This window comes from Pelobates fuscus, chromosome 5 (genome assembly GCF_036172605.1).
Source record: "Pelobates fuscus isolate aPelFus1 chromosome 5, aPelFus1.pri, whole genome shotgun sequence".
In the NCBI taxonomy this organism is placed as follows: domain Eukaryota; kingdom Metazoa; phylum Chordata; class Amphibia; order Anura; family Pelobatidae; genus Pelobates; species Pelobates fuscus.
This window is the reverse complement of record NC_086321.1, coordinates 169,510,274-169,530,984: the sequence shown is the minus strand read 5'-3', so window position 1 is coordinate 169,530,984 and position 20,711 is coordinate 169,510,274. Positions and strand designations below refer to the sequence as shown.

Sequence of the window (20,711 nt, the reverse complement as noted above, 5' to 3'; positions counted from 1 at the left end):
TACCAACTGTTCCTGGAGCGTGTGCAGACTTACGAACTTTTGATCAGTCAGGGTGATATTATACTTGTAGATTGCTGCCTGGCCTTAGCATGTTTATATACTGAGCCTTTGAATATAGCTTACCGCATAAATCTTTTTCGTTTTAGTAAATATAATTATGGAGAGCAAAAAATGGGTCGCAAGAGAATACTGAGAACGGGCAGCAATTGAAATGGCCTGCCCTTCGGTGGGTCCCCGCTCAGTTCTCAAGCTGGTTTTTGCTCATCTTGTGCCATTACAGAGAGAACATCTCTGAAACATATCAGACTGGTCCCACGCATACGGGCAGTCCAGATCCGAAATGCCAGCAAGTTCCCTCTGTAAGAGAGACACAGCAACACCAGACGATCGTTTCAGCCTTGTTAGGCATCATCAGTGAGGCATAGCTCATATCTCCCTAGGCACCGTGAGCAAGGGGTCCACGTCTGGATTATCCCTTTAAACTTGTGGAGAGCAAAAAATGTGTTGCAAGAGAATATAATTACTAGCATTGATGGCATCTTAAAAATGCAGAACCAACTTTCACTTACGCATAACCTGCAATAGAAATGTCTTAATTTATAGTGTTAATTATATGTTCCCTCACTCTGCCTGTACCTGTAACTGGTATCCTGCCTTCACGGGTGAGCAACCTAGGAGTACTCCTGGATAAGCAACACCATCATATAAAACATAGTATTGACCTAGCTACTTTCACTAGTATCGCGTTATGCTTGTTATTAACCTTTGATAGCATAAAGAATGACCTAAATCACTAAGCATGTTTATATATAAATTTGTGCCTGATAAACATATGTCCCGCATGTCAAGCGGAGGAAAGAGCCTGAGGACTGCTTTTGGGGCACCTCAGACCTGTCTATCATTTTCGTGCACTAAAAAAAATAAATAAAAAAAAAATTAATAAATAAATAAAAAAAATTAATAAATAAATGAGTAAAATGGCTGACTCACAAGTTGAAAGTGGCCAAAATACAGAAAATACCACAACGTGTTTCTCCGGTTAGGGCTTTTTCATGTGGATAAAAAAAAAAAAAAAAACACAAAACCAAAAAAAACAACAACACCACAACACTTTTTATACCAGGGTTTATTTTGGACTTTTTGCTGTATTTATCAGGCATAGGCTCTTTTGGACTCTTTAGTATTCATTATCCATATTTCGAACATTTTTTTTTTTTTTATCTTGTATGTATTTTCAGATGCCTGATCCGTCCCGTGATGGGACAAGGAAGAACTGAGGTGGGTTTGCCGGGGTAAGCCCTTTACAGGGTAAAGGGGAGGAACTTTTCTTAATTACCAATCTTGCAGATTGTCCCAATTAGGAAGCATAACCCATAAGTACTGCCACCATATGTCAAAAAAAAAAATTACAAAAAAAGAATCTCGTTACAACATTAAGTTATTTTGAATTATAACATTGACAGATAAATAATCTGATTTTAGTAAGAAACTAGAAATAGTAAACGAATACAGGATGTAAAAAAATTGGGGTGCATAATTAGATTTCTTCATGTCTTTATGAAAAGCGTACAAATGGTTATGACCATCTAAAACATTACCGTTATATTTCCTGTGATATCAGCTTTGATTGGAGAAAATATTGCAGAGCCGAGGCAATCTGAAAATGTAAAAGAAAATAATTTTATCTTGTCATTATAAAGTTCTGGCGTAATATCTATATCTATATAACAATTATTCAGAGAATTTCTCAGGCTCATCTTTGAGAGGTTTCTACACTTTGAATAGAGTCCACCTGTGGCAAATGAATTTGATTGGACATAAATTTGGAAAGGCACACACACTATATATATATATATATCTCTATCTCGTGAGAGCGAAAGAGCATGATCTGCAAAAGCATATAAGAACAAAAATCAAGCCAGAAGGCTCAAAAGGCACGGCTTGCAGAGCTCAGAACCAGGATTGTCTCAAGGCAGAGATCTGGAGTAGGCTAGAAATAATAAAAATCTTAATTGTGGCTGCATTGATGGTTCATAAAGCACAGTGGCAAACATAATTCTTAAATGGAATAACAGGGGGAAAGGGACCTTGGTAAGCGAGGTGACCAAAAACCCTCTGGGTGAGCTCCAGAGAGGTGCCAATACTGCTGAAGGACAACCATCCCTGCAACGCTCTACTGAACTGGCCTTTATGAGAGACTGGTCGATGGAAGCCTCTCTCCACTGCAAGATGCACAAAAGTCAACTTGGAACTTGCGGGGAAAAATAAATATTACGTAAAGGACTACTTTCATACTGTGAGAAACAAGATTCTCTGGTCTGATGAAACGAAGATTGAACTTTCAAAGCACCATGGAGGGCACCAGGCTACTAATCACTGCACAATACAATCCCAGTAGTGAAGCAAGGTGGCAGTAGCATCATGCTTTGGGGGGGATATTTTTCAGTGGAAGGGATTGAGAGACTGGTCAAAATTAAGGGAAAGCTGAACGCAGCAAAATCCTAGTTTGCTGCGGTTGGCTCTGCTCCTAATCGGCCTACATGGCTGACATCATCAGAAGTGGTGCTAATAAAGCCAATCACAATGATTTCTAATAGGTAAGCATTGGATTGTCTGAGCCTGTCAAGAAGTCAGATCAGGGGCAGAGCCAGCACAATCCAAACAGCTCTGGTCAATGCATCTCAATGAGGAGAGTTCAGCGTTTGCATGCTGAAGACACTGAGTGTCAGTGCTGCACAGCTTGCAGGACAGACCCAGGAAGCACCCGGTCTGTCTCATTTGCCCCTTCCACAGTCCCTCTGTGGCTCTTTTGCTTACAAGCTTATGTAAAAGTGAGAATTCAGTGAATTTAAATTTTAAAGAAAAATATCCTAGATTAATACAAAATGGACTTGGGGAATTTGTAGGCTTATTTTTTAATTAATTTTGAATTTCAGCCAATTCTCACTTTAGTAGTCTCCCCTGACGCTTAAACACTATTCAAATGCAGCCAAAAGGAAGCAAGAAAATGTGCTTTCATAGACAGACACCTGCTTCCTCTATGCAAACGCTGGACAACTGTTTCTAGTCAACCTTTGACACTCCTGCTTTTCAGTTACTGCTCTAGCATCCATCTGAATATTTAAAAAGGTACAGTTAAAAACAGATTTAAGATTAAAAAAAAAAAAAAAAAAAATGCAACAACAAACCCTGGATGGCCAAGTACAATTACAAGTGTCACAATAAATGTTACAGAGCAAACCAATGAATCTATATTGCTTAACTTGGAGGATTCTAGGCACCAACAAGTTGCCAGAGGAAAGGGGACTGAATACAGTGGATATATTTGATGTAACAGTGAAAGCAATATACAGGTTAGGTCAAGTGGTTCTCGTCTTTCATCACTTCCTAGGTTTCTAACACTTGGCTGCTTTCACACCCATGGTTTTGCTCCGACATTCGAGACTCCAAGTCTTGACTTCCCCCACAGTGGAAAAACACCATGTAAGTCCAGTCAGAGAGCAGCCATCAGTATCCAAACAGTGAATAAATTATGAATTGAATCCCAGTTTCTGCAGCTTCAGGTCAGAACGCCATTGCCTTCAGTATCAAATTTATTTCATTATTTCTTTTCTAGCGTCTGCAACAAAAGGCCGGGTTACTCTATCAGTCACCTGCACAGAGTGGGGCTGATCTGCATCAAGTAACCTTGTCGCATCATTTGCTTATCGTCAGATAATCTGAACGTAAGAGGCAGGAGCGGCATGTAATCCCTTGGTGTCATCAGTTAACCTGTCACTCTAAGACGAAAGAAAAAATACCTTGAATCTGGAAAACCGTCAAAATGAGCTACAGTTAATTGCTCTCTCAAACTAGAGAGCACAAAAAAATATATATATATATATATATATATATATATACTTTCAGCAGAAACTCCCTTTCTCAAGTCTAAAGTGCAATAGACTAATTTCATCTGTTATTTTACAGCTGCATCACTGGAATATATATATGGCATACAGTGATACAATCCTCACTTATGGGATACATGAAGTTTTGTAGTAGATTGATATCTTATTGGTATAAAGACCATATGAAATATAAAATAAACAATTGTGCTTATTGTATAAAATAAAAAAGTGAAATCATAAAATACCAAGTGGTTACTCACATTTTATTGAGCAGGCAGACTGCTCAATGGATAAAGCTTGAGTGGTATAATCCCCACCAAGGATTCTTTGGAGTACAATTCTCACTGGAACAAGAAAAACTCTGGTGCCAGGTAAAAATAAATAAAAAAAAAAGAGCAAAATGGCTGACTCACAAGTTGAAAGTGGCCAAAATACCTTCAATAAAATACAGAAAATACCACAACGGTATTATATATATATATATATATTTTCATATTCATTCCAGTGATGCAGCTGTAAAATAGCAGATGAAGTAAGTCTATTGCACTTTAGACTGGAGTTTCTGCTGAAAGCTAATCATTCCAAAATATTGTGTTACTAGTGAAATATCTGTATGTAAAATATTAAATTTGCATTTTATATACACAGATATTTCACTAGTATAATCTATATATTTTTTTTTTTTAACAGGAATTTTTTTTTTCCATAATCTCTCATACACATAACATATTTACTGTATTGGATTGGTTTTACTTCCTGGTTGTACCATTAGATGACTTGGCTTCCCTTGCTGTGTAACTTGCAGAGGTCAGCCAACAGTCAGGAACATTGCGAGTTGGGAGACTAATAAAAGATGGTAGAAGCATATTATGATAACCTTTAGGTGGGTTTTTATTTTTGCGCTTTATATTCGCAACAGGGAATAAAGTCAATAGGAAATTCTTCCCTACATTTACACGACAAGGCTAATTCATATAAAGAAATTGGAAGTCAGGTACATTTGGAAAAGTAAATCGTCCCACCAAATCCAGAACTGTTGGAATTTGTATTAGAATTGCAGCGTTTTTTGCAATTCAATGAAGTTCTAAATTGCCAAGTGCTAGTAGACTGTGACAACGGACCTCGTTGCACCATAACCTAATAATTACTTGAAATATCTCTTTTAAAAAGGAACATACTGTATCATGCTACAACAGTGGGAGCACTGCATTAGCAATGTGCTAAGCTACCACTATGCTTCTTCTGGTGAATTTTGTGATACAGTTATAGTGATCCTTAATTTGCAATATCTAGTTGCTATAATTTGAAGGACCCACTTTCCCCCAAAAGACTGATACCAGACTAGATGTGTTAGTTCTTGTCTGATAATCTTTATTTAAAGTTTTAAAAAATTAGCTTACAAGTTAAAAAAAATAAATATATATATATATATATATATATATATATATATATATATATATATCTCAGGCAGTGTTTTTTTATTTATTTATATTAATGAGGCATGTTACAGCTTTCGCCTTTCACTGAGGGCTTTGATCCTGCATCACAGACCTTTAAGTTTCAGCTCAGATGTGAAAAACACTTGAGTTTCATTAAACCCTTATGCTGCAACACGATATACGAATACGTCAAAACCCCCAGGGAACGAAGTACATTTTAAACGAGGTTTATCACTCTCTTTGTCTTGCTTCGAAAGCACAATGAGCAATATCTTGTCTATGTATGCATGCATGTATGTATGAATGAATAAACTAAGCAGATAATGGGCAGGTTGAAAACATGTGCATGCTAAGACTGTTACTCACAGGGAGTTACCCAAAATTTAGAACAATACACTGCAAGCTCCCATTTAAAGAATATTGTGATGTGATACAAACAATTCAAAAACTAGCACTACCTGTGTATCACTGCCTCCATGCTTCCAACACTTCATATATCAAAGGACTTTATAATAAATGAAAAAGTGTTTAATAAAAAAAAAAAAGAATATATATATATATATATATATATATATATATATATATATATACACATACACACACACACACACACACACACACACACACAAAAACTGGCACGTGTACAGGACTTTAATGAAAGGGGGAAAAAAATATGTTATAATGAAGCAAGCATTTAGCATAAAATGAGAAGCCATTTCTCATGTCTGTACAAACTATGCTTGAATGCAAATTCTACTAATCTGAAACTCTGTCTCAATACAATACCATTTACAGTTTCTTTCATAAGAAGCATACATTTTAGAAATCTAGATTTTTGACATATACAAACTGACATTTCTCAGAAACAGCAAATCATATTCCCAAAATGAAAGGGTCTCAGCACCAAAACGATTTTCTTAATATGAAGTGAATTTAGTCCTTAGAGTAGGTTTCTTTAAATTTACCCCAGCAGCCAAAAATGGCAAACTTTACTACATAGCACGTGCATGTGCATATTGAGGCAGCAAAGACACTTTAGTGAGGTCATTTGTTGGCTTTCTGGGATTTGGTGTGTTAGGCAACTACATGGACTTGCATAATTCACATATTGGTAATTAAAGGAGCACTATAGGGTCAGGAACGTTAAAACCACTATATAGCCCCTCTTAAATATAGTAAAATCTTACTTCCATTCAAGTCTGCAGCTGCTGGCTCTGGCCCTGATCTGCCTGCTTGGCTGACATTAGAAGTGATTCTCTGAGCCAATCACAATGCTTTCCACTGGCAGAGACTGTCAAAGAGGCAGATCAGGGGCAGAGCCAGCACAAATAAAACAGCTCTGGCCAATCAGCATCTCCTTAGAGATGCATTTTATCAATACATCTCTATGATGAAAGTTCAGTGTCTCCATGCAGAGGATGGATACACTGAATGGCAGTGCTGCACAGTGTGTAGCACTGCCCCAGGAATCACCTCTAGCTGCCCTCTGAGGAGTGGCCAGTGGAGGTGTCACTAGGCTATAATGTAAACTCTGCATTTTCTCTGAAAAGGCAGTGTTTACTGCAAGAGGCCTGAAGGGAATGATTCTACTTACCATAACAAATACAATAAGCTGTAGTTCTGGTGACTATAGTGTCCCTTTAACCCCTTAAGGACACATGACATGTGTGACATGTCATGATTCCCTTTTATTCCAGAAGTTTGGTCCTTAAGGGGTTAAGCCTACTCCACTCACAATCCAGCACCTGTAACCAGCATCACACCTCAGAGCGCCCATAAAAACTTACCTTTACGTCCCCTGGGGCTCTGGAGCTAAACCACGAAAGAAAAAACAAGTGGTACAGCAGCTAACCTCACCGTCTGCGGCGGATCTCTTTATGACCTAGCGCATGCCACAGGCCCAGCAAGATAGCCGCCGGCCAAGCTTGCGTAGCTCCCAGTCTCCGGCCTCAATCGTGTGACGTCACGATACCGGAATTATCATCAGCAGCTGTGTCCCTACACTCCCACTAACATGAGCGCAGTGATTGGATGTATCACGGACGCCATGCACCAATCAACTACCAGTAGGTGATATTTAAAGTTTATACTTGCAGCATGTTTGTACCAATTGATAAAGCCGAATTACACAGGCGAAACGCGTCTTGGACGGAGCACTGACACTTGAGTATTGATTTTATGGTTTTAAAGTTGTATACACAATAAATGTAATATTTTTAAATCAAGTGGATTAGTGCAATATTTAAGCTGCTGCTAAGAAGGGTTGTGTCACTCTATATTTGACACCACGTCTGCATACTTGGAGCCTGGTTACTGGCTCCAGACAAGGTGAGAAGCCAATTGTCACCAACATTTAACTATATCATTGTTTAAAGGATTTCTACACTAGGGTTAGCACTGCTTCCCTTTTCCGCTTTTGTTTCCATTTCCGAGGTTGTTAATCTACCGTGGATAAACAAGGATTTCTGGACTATTTCTACATATCTCCTGAATAACACAGGAGTAAGTGTTTTGTTTACTGCTAAAGCGCTCCACACTCTTTTGCACTATTAGGCATTTATTTGCACAATAGTGTTCTTTGTATGAAAATGTATAATGTATAAGTGTGGGGAACACTCTGTGGGGCTCTTAAGTGTAACCAGATGTGTCACCTCCCATTACACTGGGGCTTATTGAGGAGATAGGAGATTACGTCATCTAAGGACTTCTATCAACCCCTAATCATGGACCGGAGGTGTGGGGGGGGGGGGGAGGGGGCGCCTCTCCTGTCCCCCATCCTTCCCTCCTTTTTTCCCCCCTCATCCCTGCTCCCTCCCACATTAGATAATATTTCAAACACAAGTTTACTACATAAATAAGTTAATTTAAAAAAAATAAAAAGGGGGAATACGAATTTGCAGACCACACCCCCCAGACTTTACCTTTCTTCTGATAAACTAGCTTCCTCTCACCTGTTATTACTTAATACCGGCTATATGGGTGCCTTCAGGTACTCAAAGTTCACTGAAAACAAGCTACAAAATTGATAAAAGGAATGGAGCATTTTAGTTATGAAGAAAGGTTAAAAAAATAATCTGTTTAGTTTGGGAAAAATGGCGCCTGAGAGGGGATATGATAACTTTTTGACTGTATTCTGGCATCCCTGGCTTTCCCTTATCGTTGTGTCTCTTTCTGTATCCCCTGACCTCGGCAAGTATCCCGACTACTCTTTTGTACGTTAAGTCCGGCCATTCTAATGCCCGTAATACGTTACCTATTAGTCATCTGTGTGACACAATTCTACGTGCTGGATCAACTAGTAATCTCTGAAAAGGCAGTGTTTACTGAAAAAGGCCGGAAGGGAAGCTGTAGTTGTTCTGGTGACTAGTGTCCCTTTAACCTGTAAATGCTTTTCTCTATTTTTGCTTCTTTGTCCTTTTTGCCAATTTATGGTTTAGCATCTTACTTTATAGATTTTTGGGAGGCAATTTGAGTTGCGCTGAAAAGCTTTGATGGATCTTCCCCTGCAGACAGGGCCAGCACGTGGTCGCTGTGGGGCACCACCAGAGTTCCAGACACTCCCCATCGATACCTGATGCTGTGGTCTCTCAGGAAACTAGTTGGCTGGAATCTTCTCTGCTCCACCAACACTGCAAATGGTAAGTCACTAAATATTTTAATCTTGGTGTTCTCCACAGCAACAGTAGAGTGGCTTCTGGAGTGTGTCAGGAGGGATGTCTTGATCGATATGTCCCGTGTGACCACTATGGTGTCTTGTGGTGCGTCAGCAGGAGCGGTGGAGGCCTTTCAAACTCTGAATGCTGACACTATGGGAGACACTCCACTCTCTCCCTGCGCCTCTGCCACTTTATTAGCATAGTCTATCAGGGCCTCTGGGTTCACAGAATCCTAGGGGTGCCTTGGAAAAATACTGAAATATTAAGGGTGCCTTGAACCTAAAAAAAAAAAGGCGGAGCCAGCGCCTGAGCGAGAAAGTCGCAGCTTACCGCAGCTCCGACGACCGACCCGATAATTCGGCTAAAACGGAGGCTAAATCCGCAACGGGGTCCCGAGAAAACATCCCCTTGCATGCCCTGGACCATGGGGGAAAAAAAGCATAGAGCGGAACAGAGCTCCGGATCCAGAGATATAGGCGCTTTCATGCGCCCGACTCAGCGATACGAGACTGCCAAGATGGCGCCGGCAGAGGCCTTTACCTCGCAGTCCTTAGACGACAACAGCCTACCAGACACTGTGCCTGCACAGTCTAAGGTACAAACTAAGCCCCAGCAGCCACCAGACCTAGGCGACCTGGCACCATCCACGAAAGCTGATATAAAGGCTATGATGATGGAAATCAGGGTGAGGTTTGATGCCGATATGGCACTTGTTAGAGGGGATGTAAACACACTTACAGGCCGCGTGGCCTCAGCGGAGGAGACACTTAGAAGCACTAGGGTGGTGCAAACTGCCACAGACGCAACTTTAGGATCCCTACAGAAAGTGCACTACACTGGCAGCCCAGCTAGCAGGCATGGAAGATAAAGCAAAAGCGCGCAATGTGCGTATTAGAGGGGTACCTGAAACTATCAATGTAGAATTGCCTCACTACTGCAGAAGTCTGATAGCCACTTTGTTACTCCCAAAACAGACTAAACAGGTTGGAACTGACTCTTGCTTTCGACTTCCTAAGGCCACAAAGGCACCACAGGATGCCCCAAGGGATGTACTACTTAAAATGGTTCGGGACTCTGACAGGGGGGGCAGCACGGGGTTCCCCCGCAATTACTTTTGAAGGAGCAAGCCTGACACTGTACAGGGACCTGTCGAGAGACACCCTCACGTGGCGCAGAACCTTCCGCCACATTACGCAGCACCTACGAGAGAACTCTATCCCTTACAAATGGGGTCCCCACAGACTGATTGTGGAACACGACGGAAAGATACCTCCTAATGAACGCTTCAGAGCACCAACTTTCTTCCAATCGATAGGTATCCCAACGCCAGCGGTGAACACAGGTGCCTGCCCACCGTGGAATCTTGCAGAAGTCACTCCCTTTGCGCCCAGGAGAACGGCACTAAGGGCGATGGACCAGCAAACTTGAGTTGAGCGGACACTCACCCCTACAGCATTATATAATGTACTTTGTCGTGGGGACTACAACTTCCAGCTGAAGGTCTCTTAGGCCCATTATTTACACCAGTTTTATATGCATGCATGACTTCTCGTTACGTTTGACATTTACTCCAGCGTTAATGTTTACTTTAGCTAGACACTCACAGTTCAGATTAGGAGATACTATCTCCACCCTGGCTCCGTAAGCGGACTGCCTATGACACGACCTACGTAAACCCCCCCCCCCCCCCCTACCCCTACGCAGACAGAGCGGGGTCTCAACCAACTAGTCTATACCTCCACACCACGAGGTAGATGACCCACCTGGAAAACTCAGACCGACCAAAGGGCCCACACAAAGCCACGGGCATCCACAGGCCATATCGTTTAAACTCCCCCCCAACATAATTACCCTAGGCAAAGCATGACACCCTACATTGTTCAGCAGGGCACACTGAGCTTAGTACCCAAGCCCTCCCAGACATATTACTGTACTTCTTCCATACAGATGAGAGGAGGATTAGCCTGACTAACAAAACAAAAATGGGTAGACGAAGCACCTGTGCGACTTTATAGCATACAATGATGATCTAGTATGTAATATGTTACATGATCTCTTTGAGAACATGCTGTAATTGATTTTCTTGACGTGCAAAGCCACAAAAATAAAGAATAAAAAAAAACAAACAAAAAAAAACCCACACACACCTCAAATCTCCTACAGCTGAGTCACTGCCATAAGCAAAATGTAGCTTTCTGGAGGACCATATTAAGACTTTGTGCTGCACATTATCTGTTCATTGTAGTTTACCCACCTGTGTATAGTTTTATTGTATTTATCTTTAATCTCCACCTCTGTTATTGTAACCTTTATTACTAGCTCAGCGCACGGGACATACACACACCTTTACCTTTTACGTCTTGTCCCATATGCTAAAGTTACTTTTATAAGACCGACTCCATATATTTGGGTTGTTTACTTAATTTATTCTCCTATATGCATACCTCTTATGACCTTTCTCTGATGTCTACACTCTTTCCCACTTTTTTTTTTTAAATTGATACCTTTCCAAATATTTGTTTTTGCTTGACTAACCCTCACCTTAGATGCATCTCCCTATTCCATCACAATACAAAATATAAACATTCAGCCTGTGATTGGATAGTTAGCTGAAGACACTAATGTGTGATATGGTTAGGAGGGGGATTGTCTTTCCATTGTTTTACTAAAAATTATTTCTTGTTAGGAACCAGAGTTGAATTTGCATAAAATGTCTATATTTGAGCTGTATGTCATAAAAGTCTATGTATACATTAGTAGCAATGTACGATATTACATTGGAATATAGCATATAGAAAAGTATACAAAAAAATAAAAAATTAAAAATAAATTAAAAGGGAACACAGGTTTGAATTCCTAATGCTACAGCTTTCTCTAATTTGACAATTAAAAATAAATAAACTAAGGAATACTATAAGCACTAATCATTTACGCTCATGGAGGGCTGACTCTTTAGTTGAGAGAGTGTCAGCTGAGCTGACACTCAAAATGAGGGAAATGGTTTGACTTTAATATATATTAATGTTGGAGGATACCAGGGAAATACTTTGGGATTTGGGAGATTTTAGTGTTGTTCCTTTAAATAAAATATATTTTTTTATTCCTCTGTTGATCCCATTTTTTTATGTTAAAAGCCATATATATAAATATTTTGAGAGAACGGAAGAAGCAAAAGTGATGATGCTGAAAAGCAAAGAGCACACATGTAAGCACTTGTAATCAAGAACAGGAAAGCTACCGCAAGCCAGACTTTCATTTTAGCCTCTATGACCTGGCTTAATTCATTGAAAAGTGTCTAGTCCCACAATAGTTCACCGTTTAGTAGTTATTCTCATTCCAATTAATTTTCTAGCCTCTCTGCTAAAAGTTGTTGGATGCTTATTGGATACGGGTATGTAATATACGCAGTAAAATAGAAAGCAAAAAACAAAACATGAATAAATAAATAATAGTAATTCTGACAGTTAATATAATTGACAATAGTCTGTCTCGGTTGAAATGGCATTAATGGGGTATTTTAAGAAGCTGCGCTGTACCCTTTACGGTTTTTGAAGGTTGGTGGTTTCCTTTGATATCAATGTAAGTAGAAAAAACAAACAAAACCTTTTTTTGGCCTGGAATGTTCCATTTTAGTATAGTTGTTTCAAGAAACAAGGTCAAATATCACGACTCCATTTCAACATGTGACCTTGACCTTTCAGGACCTGCATCACATTAGGACCTTAAAGTATTTGCTCCATTTTCACCATGGATAATCTGTCCTGTCTATCAATCCTTTATCACTGTAACAGAATCTTTCCAAGGAAGCCGATCACCCTTAAAAGCAACAGTTTTGCTTATTTGTACCTGATGAAATATTAATTTCCCCATTCAATTTCACTACAAGAAATTTGTACACATCAGCGTGATCCAATCTACAACTGAATATTTTCAAAATTATGTTTGTAAGACAATATCATAGACGTGATCAATTATAAAGGTTGCATAAAAGCAGAGTTCCATTTACAAAAAGAGACTTTAGAAAGGTGAATCAGACTCTTCTCACAGCATGTCCAGCACCGTTCCATCCAAGGATACACCAACACACACACACACACACACACACGTGTAAGGTGTGCAAGGGTAGAGGCTAGCGATTGAGAAGGACTCACAAGTATCAGGAATTTCAATAAACAGCTGCTATAAACGGTTTATTAGCTAAACTCCAAATTGCAACCAACTGACTTTAAAAATGGCAAAGTTTAGGTAAAAATATCCAAGCTGTGTATGTAGTCAATTTGGAGAATCTTTTAAAAAAAAAGTCAGCTGTTCCTAAATTTTGCCATTTGGCTTTCAATTCAGAATTTAGTGAATTAACCCCTTAGTGTAACATCTTGCTTAAAAACTAAGTTCACCAGAATCACTACCGTTTAATGTAGTTGTTCTGGTGTCTAGCCTGTCCCTGCAGTATTTTTAATGTAAACACCGCTTTTCATTGCTGCTTAGTAACACCTCTAGAGACAGTCACTTAGACAGCCACTAAAGTCCTAGGTCAGAGCTGCACAGTGTGCAGCACCCACGTTCAGCGTCTCCAAGCTTTGCATGGAGGCACTGAATGTTCCTCATAAAGATGTATTAATTCAATGCATCTCTATGAGGATATACAGACTTTCACTGCGCATGCACAATATCCTCCCAGTGCCTTCCCATGGGAAAGCATTGGTTTAGCGGAGATAATTGATCATCTCAGCCATGGAGGCGGGACCGGTATCACTAAACAGCGCAAGACAGCAGAGAGGAGCTGCAGGAAGATTACTGCTCCCTCGTGCGCCGCCTCCATGCTCCCTGCAGTGGCTGGCCACCTCCATTCTAGCCGCAGCGGTCAGTTTCCGTGTTTCCTGCGCGGCTTAGTTAAAGGGTTGACAAATCCCAGGCGCCATGGCAAAATTTCTAGTCACCAAGGCGACCTGTGATTTGTTGAGGATATACTATATCCTGATGACTGAAAATATGATACTGTAAAGTTACTTAACATTGGTGAATAAATTTGTAAATTAAGAAGACCAGTGAGTGACGTACTTCGAGTGTACAATATATACACACACACACACACTTTTATTTACAGGACATTAATGATAACATACAGTTACTATGTATTCACACATTAACTTGTGGCTATTTGTGTTTTATAATTTATTCAACAATGGATGCTGAGCTTTCTACACTCCATAATATAGGTTGGATCCAGGATTTCTAAACATCAAGGAATACTCCAAGCACCATAACCACTACAGCCTGATGTAGTTGTTTAAGATGCCAGGAGTGCCCTGACACTCTCCCACAGTAAGCAGATAAAAGATCATTTGATAACTCACCTGGGCCCTGAGTACCTCCCCTGGTGCACCAGGTGGGCACACTCCATGGGTTGTTTGTTGATCCCGAGGAAAGCCCCAGACATGGGCTGAAACGTTGATTTTATGGAATAACCTAAATAAAGATTTCTACAAGACCGTGAGTGCTAGCCCATATTTTATATAATTTTTGTATATTTTGACTGTGGCTATTTTTAGCATTCAGCACTGAAAGTGTTGCAGAGTTAATCTGAGTGCAAGGACTGTATTGTCATGGTATGTCTAAGGCATGTCATCCATAAGCAGAGACTAAATCATAGCATTATTACCACTGCAGTATTTACAGTATTTAAAGGAAAAGAACACACCCGTGTAATTATTCCATTGGTAGTCAGTGTATGATTAAGTTCCTGTCCAGGGACAAAATACTTTACAAATACCATGGGGTGTCCAGACAGTATTTTGCAGTTTAAGTTTTGGTAATACAGTTTTAAATCTGGGATTCAAACCTGGAAATGCTTCTCCATGACACACACGGACCAACATTTCCACATTTAATAGAATATATACACCAAGATCAGCTACATTAAAAGCACCTACCTAATATCAAAACAGCTCTAATGTGTTGAGGCATGGATTCTACAAGACCACTTAATATGTTGGTGGTATCTGGCACCAAGGCATTAGCAGTAGATCCTTAAGGTCTGCAAGTTGCGAGGTCGGGCCTCCATGGATCGGATTTGTTGTTCAAGCACATCCCAGAGCTGCTTTAATTGGATTGACATCTGGAGAATTTAGAGATCAAGGTGACACCTTGTACTCTGTCATGTTCCTCAAATCATTCCTGAACAATATTTGGAGTGCGGCAGGGTGCATTATCCTGCTGAAAGAGGCCACTGCCATCAGGGAACACCACTGCATGAAGGGGTGTACGTGGTCTGCAACAATCTCTAGGTAGGTGGAAAGTGTCAAAGTAACATCCACATGAATGCCAGGACCCAAGCAGAACATTGCATAACACTGCCTCTCCTAGCCACCCACCTGATCTAAAAGAAATGTGTTTCATCAGACCAGGCATCCTTCTTCCATTACTCCATGGTCCAGTACAGATGCTCACATCCCCATTAAAAGGTGCTTTCGGTGGTGGACAGGGGTTATCACGGGTACTCTAACCGGTCTGTGGCTACGCACACCCACACTCCGCAAACTGCAATGCACTGTGTGTTCTGACACCATTCTATCATGGCCAACATAATGTTTTTCAGCAATTTAGAGCTACAGTATGTTTCTCTAAAACTGCAATAATTGGAAGTGGTCTGGGTGACTATAGTGTCGTCATTTGGTATTTTGGTACTTGGTATTTAAGCGAGAATTTAAAGTGAATTGCAAATTCATGGGGGGCTATTTTAACATTAAAAAAAAAAAAAAAAAAAAGGACATTAGAGTTACCTTGATCACTTAATATAAATGAAGTGGTTTGGGTGTAGTGTCCCTGTCCTTTTAAAGCTGTAGTGGCCATCTTCCTGACAGCCCTAGAGGCACATCCATGGCACTGACTGAGCAGAATTTAGTCACATGATGTGGAAGCCCCCTTAGGAAAGCATTGTATACAATACCACACATGCGCATGTGCTCCTTCATGAGGCTCATTGGATCAGACCATCGTAGAGGAAGCCGTGCGTTCTTAATAACGTTGTGGGAGACAGAGGCGAGCAGGAAAAAGGCAAGTTAAACGGATATTATACATGGAGGGGGACCTATATAAGACTAGTGACAGTGACACTACAGCATTAAGAACACAGGTTTGTATAGTGTTATTTAAAATTTACTGGGAATTCTCAAATTAGCAAAAAGGTTTTCTGATTACATTCCATCTTTGTGAGAATGTTACGTAAAATGTCATCAAATAATAGAATAAGCAAAAGAGAAAAGAAAAACCCCACACATGTCAGCAACACAGACATAGGAAAATGTTTTCCTGGCACCATAGTGGTCCTTTTAATAATATTTTTTCTGACTCTATAGGGTCCCCCTCACGCCGGGCTCTATCGTGAGGAAGGGGATAATCCCTTACCTTTTTCCAGCGCCAGGCTCCCTCGGCGCTGGGGACTTTCCTCGTCATCGGCTGAATGTGCATGCGCAGCAAGAGCCGCGCGTGCATTCATCCAGTCTCATAGGAAAGCACTCATTTCTTTTCTATGGACGCTGGCGTCTTCTCACTGAGGCTCTAGCGGCTGTCTATGAGACAGCCACTAGAGGCTGGATTAACCCATTTGTAAACAAGCAGTTATGTAACAAGCAGTTATGTTTACAGCAGAAAGGGTTAATTCTAGATGGACCTGGCACCCAGACCACTTCATTGAGCTGAAGTGGTCTGGGTGCCTATAGTGGTCCTTTAAAGTATTGGAAGAAAAAATGAATAAAGCCACCCTCCCTCAACAAATAAGATTTAAAAAAGAAATGAGAGATAGAGATACACACAGTAGCGGGTCTCCGCCAAGGACGGATTCCAAGCTGGAACAGGGGAAAACCTCAGCGCTTTTGCACCAGTCGTCGTGGCTTGATTGAGTTCATCCTGGAGCAGTATAGGGGACTAGCTCTATTCTCTCCCAGGGACTGGACGACACATAGTCCTGGGAGCTATAACCCTTTCCCCGACGATTCCTCCGCGAACTGGAACAAGATGCTTAGCAGTGAATAGTCCTTTCCCCTCCCAGTAACTAGACGACACATAGTTCTGGGAGTACAACTGACTTTAATGAGCCAAACTCGTCCTTTTATGCACAGACCCCAGCATGGGGTCTCCTATTTAGCACAAGCCCCTCCCAGGAATCTCTGGGCCTGGGAAATAATTGAGTTAAAGGGACTCTCCAGGTCCAGAAAAACAAACCATTTTCCTGGCACTGCAGAATCCAGCAGTGCCTCTCTCCCTCCCACTCCCATCCCATGTTTCTGAAGGGGTTAAAACCCCTTCAGTGACTAACCTGAATCCAGCGCTGATGTCCCTCGGCACCAAGTCAGGCTCCGCCCATGCCCGTCCCCCGCCGACAGCGGAGACCTAATGTGCATGCGCGGCAGTGGCCATACGCGCACATTAGACCTTCCCATAGGAAAACATTCAATGCTTTCCTATGGGGTTTCCGGCGACGCTGGAGGTCCTCCTGCATAGCGTAAGCAAATCCAGCGTAGTTTAAAACACTTTTTGTGTTTTAAGAACCCGGAAGTCCCTCTAGTGGCTCTCTGATAGATAGCCCTGAACTGAGTGTCCAAGTTCTCCAAATAGCACTCAGACCCATGAAATGTAGGGTGGAGACGTCACCATGTCAAAGTTCTGACCGGCAGCACACGTGGTCCTATGCCCAAAATAGTTCCAGGTCGATTGCTGCTTTTGCCCGTCAATGTTCGGAAGCTCCTGCGGCCGCAATACGGGGTGCTCCACCTGGCTCTTAGATAGCGTTTGTTCCTCTTAGCATCAGGCACCTTCCCTCTAAAAAGTGCTCTCCTGGCAAATTTCAAAATGGTTCAAAACCATGAACACAGTTGTCCAGGAACTGCACGGTCATCTCATGTCAAAAACAATTCCATAACATTTGTGGTTAAGTCCCGCTGAGGTGACCGGGAACCCACAAAGTTCTCATGTCGAAAATAGTTCCATAGCGGTTGCGGCCTGAGAACGATTTGTTGGTTTGGTTCATGCGAATGGCCACCAAAAAGCTAGCGTTTGGTTACATTTGCATGAAGGGAAAGTGCCAAACCAGGTGCACCAAGGGAAAGCTGTTAATGGCGGCTGGGCAGGGTAGCTGTCAAACGGTGTCCTAGACCTGGACCATAGTCGGTGGGCAGGAGGCCTGGCAAACGTACAAGGGAAGGAGCGTTTGCCACATAAACACTTAATTCTAACCACTTGTTCAGTTAACCAACTATAGTCGAGCACAAAAATATGCAAAATAAAAAATAAAAAAAAAATGGCCGCGGGCGGTGAGGGAGCAGTGAGCTCTGATCTCCCTGCTCAGCTCCCTTGCGCGCACAGCAGTGATGCAGGAGCCGGAATATGACGTCACTCTGGCTCCACTAGGAGGTGTGTGAGGGAGATCAGAGCTCCCTCGCCGCCTGCCTTCACTGCTCACCTGTCTCTCCCTTGCCGCCCGCCAAGCTGCAGCCATCCCCACTGGACCACAGGGAACTTCATGCCAGTAGCCCCACTGGACTCAAGGGACTCCATGCCAGCACTCCTAAAGGTAGGTGGGTGGAGTAAAAATTGTATGTGTGTCTGTTAGGGAGTTTGTATGTTTGTCAGTGAGTGTATGTGTGTTTGTCTGTAAAAGAGTGTGTGTGTGTGTGTGTGTGTGTGTGTGTGTCAAGGTTTGTGTATGTGTCACTGTGTGCATCTGTGTGCCAGTGTGTGTGTGTCAGATACATATACACACACACACTGACCCAGAGATACACACAGTCGCATACAAACACAGATATACCGTGTTAAGGTGTGTGTATCTGTATGCCACTATCTGCCAGTGTGTGAATCTGTGTGTCAGATTCATACACACTGGCACATACAAACACAGACACATACACACACACACACTGTGTGTCAAGGTGTGTGTGTGTATATATATATATATATATATATATATATATATATATACACACACACACACACACTGTGTGTCAAGGTGTGTGTGTATATATATATCTATATCTCCCTCTCTCTCTGTGTTTGCATGTGCCAGTGTGTATGAATCTGACACACAGATACACACTGTGTGTCAAGGTGTGTGTATCTGCATCTGTGTGCCACTATCTGCCAGTGTGTGTCAGATATACAACTGGCACATACAAGCACAGATATACACAAAACGGCGCAATTGATTGTTGATACACTATGTCAAAGGGTTCCTCGGGAAAAATTGGAAAACCCTGGTCTATCAAAATGCAGACCTGCAATCTCATAATTAGAAAGGAGGACAGTACCTGATGAAATTAACAAGTAATGCCCATGACATTGAGTGTCAGACACCCAGTAAGCATTGCTAGCATGTACTCTGTTTTGTGCAACACAGAGGGGCCATTCATTGGAAACTACTAGGAATCCTTTGTTTCTACCCTTGGGATAAAATATTCCACCCAAACTGTAGCTATGGCAGATCTCTCACTTTAGCACCACATAAAAAAGGCTTACGATGACATTTGTGGGAATTGGTTAATGAATCTCTGGTAATTAAATGGTTTCTAAAATCATACATGTAAGGTATAAAATCAAAAGTTGACTGTACATTAGACTATACCTTGAAGGAAAGCAGGGGGATATTATACAGATATAAATTAGAGAGTGTGAAATTTATTTAAAAAAAAAAAAAAAAGGCCAAACAAATGCAGGTAGTATCTGGGACACAAATACAAGAAAAACTAATAAATTACTATTTTTATGATAAGATTTAGTGCAAGAACATAGAACATTATATATTGATACAAAAGAGCTTCAAAAAAAGTTAACGATTATCTGAGATAGCATTAATAGCAATTCGGGGGCAAAGTTCTTAAAACTGAGCAATTAGCAGGACATTGTATAGATTATCATGGTATCTACTCCACTTTTAGAGAGCTTTACAACCTATATCCCCCCTCCATCCCCCCACACCCTTACCATAACTCAAATATGTTTTAGAAAACGATATAAATGAGGGTCTCCTAAATTCTTTAACTACATGTATGATAAGTGATCAGGGTAAAGGACCTATTATCATAGATACAAAGAACACTCACTTTAATAAGTATGGGTTCATTCTAGTTTCCTAAAGTACTTACCAAAGAAAGATGGCAAATGAGACACAGAATCCAGGAAGCTGACTGTGTCTACCTGTTTATCAGCAGGTAAGGGTTTAAACTCGTGCTCTACAAGCAGAGCCATGATGGTCAGACTCCAGTATACCCGGTTTGTGTCACCCTGCTGTCCGGACGCCAACCAAAGCGGAACTCTTTCTCACTCGCCCTTTGCATCTTTAAAGTGACAGCAAGAGGCGGGGCTAGTGGAACGCGTCTGGACCAATCAGCTGCTAGAGAGACATCCAATAGAAAAAAAAACACCACACTGAAACGTCATCACCCTTGGAAACAGCGTTACCAATCGTAAAAATGGAGAGTGAGAATCATCCAATCAACGTCTCCGGAGAGCATTAACGCTATCAGTGCCAAGGTGTTAATGTGTACTTTTAGCTACACAGTGTCTGAGGTGGAGGTGGGGTAGGAAGGGTTAAGGTGCCGTGTTACAGCTTATTAATAATACACAGAGTGAGATGGTCGGGTTTATAGTGAGAATTAAATATTTAGAGGGACTTTTACATTAAGTCCCTGCTGTCTGTGATCAGGACACATCGCTGGGCTCATCACAGGGACTTGTAT

General features: G+C 41.3%; 1 protein-coding gene across 1 annotated transcript in view; it reads right to left on the bottom strand.

The window, feature by feature from the left end:
* The window catches only part of GLTP (glycolipid transfer protein), a 30,397-nt gene extending 10,039 nt beyond the window's left edge, over positions 1-20,358 (bottom strand). Inside the window, exons 1-2 of the mRNA XM_063457076.1 lie at positions 20,118-20,358; positions 1,599-1,657 (exon numbers count right to left, since the gene is read on the bottom strand). Of these exons, the coding sequence (XP_063313146.1) occupies positions 1,599-1,657; positions 20,118-20,220 (162 nt within the window). The 5' untranslated portion in view covers positions 20,221-20,358. The remainder of the gene's footprint in view (positions 1-1,598; positions 1,658-20,117) is intronic.
* Positions 20,359-20,711: the final 353 nt, after the last annotated feature.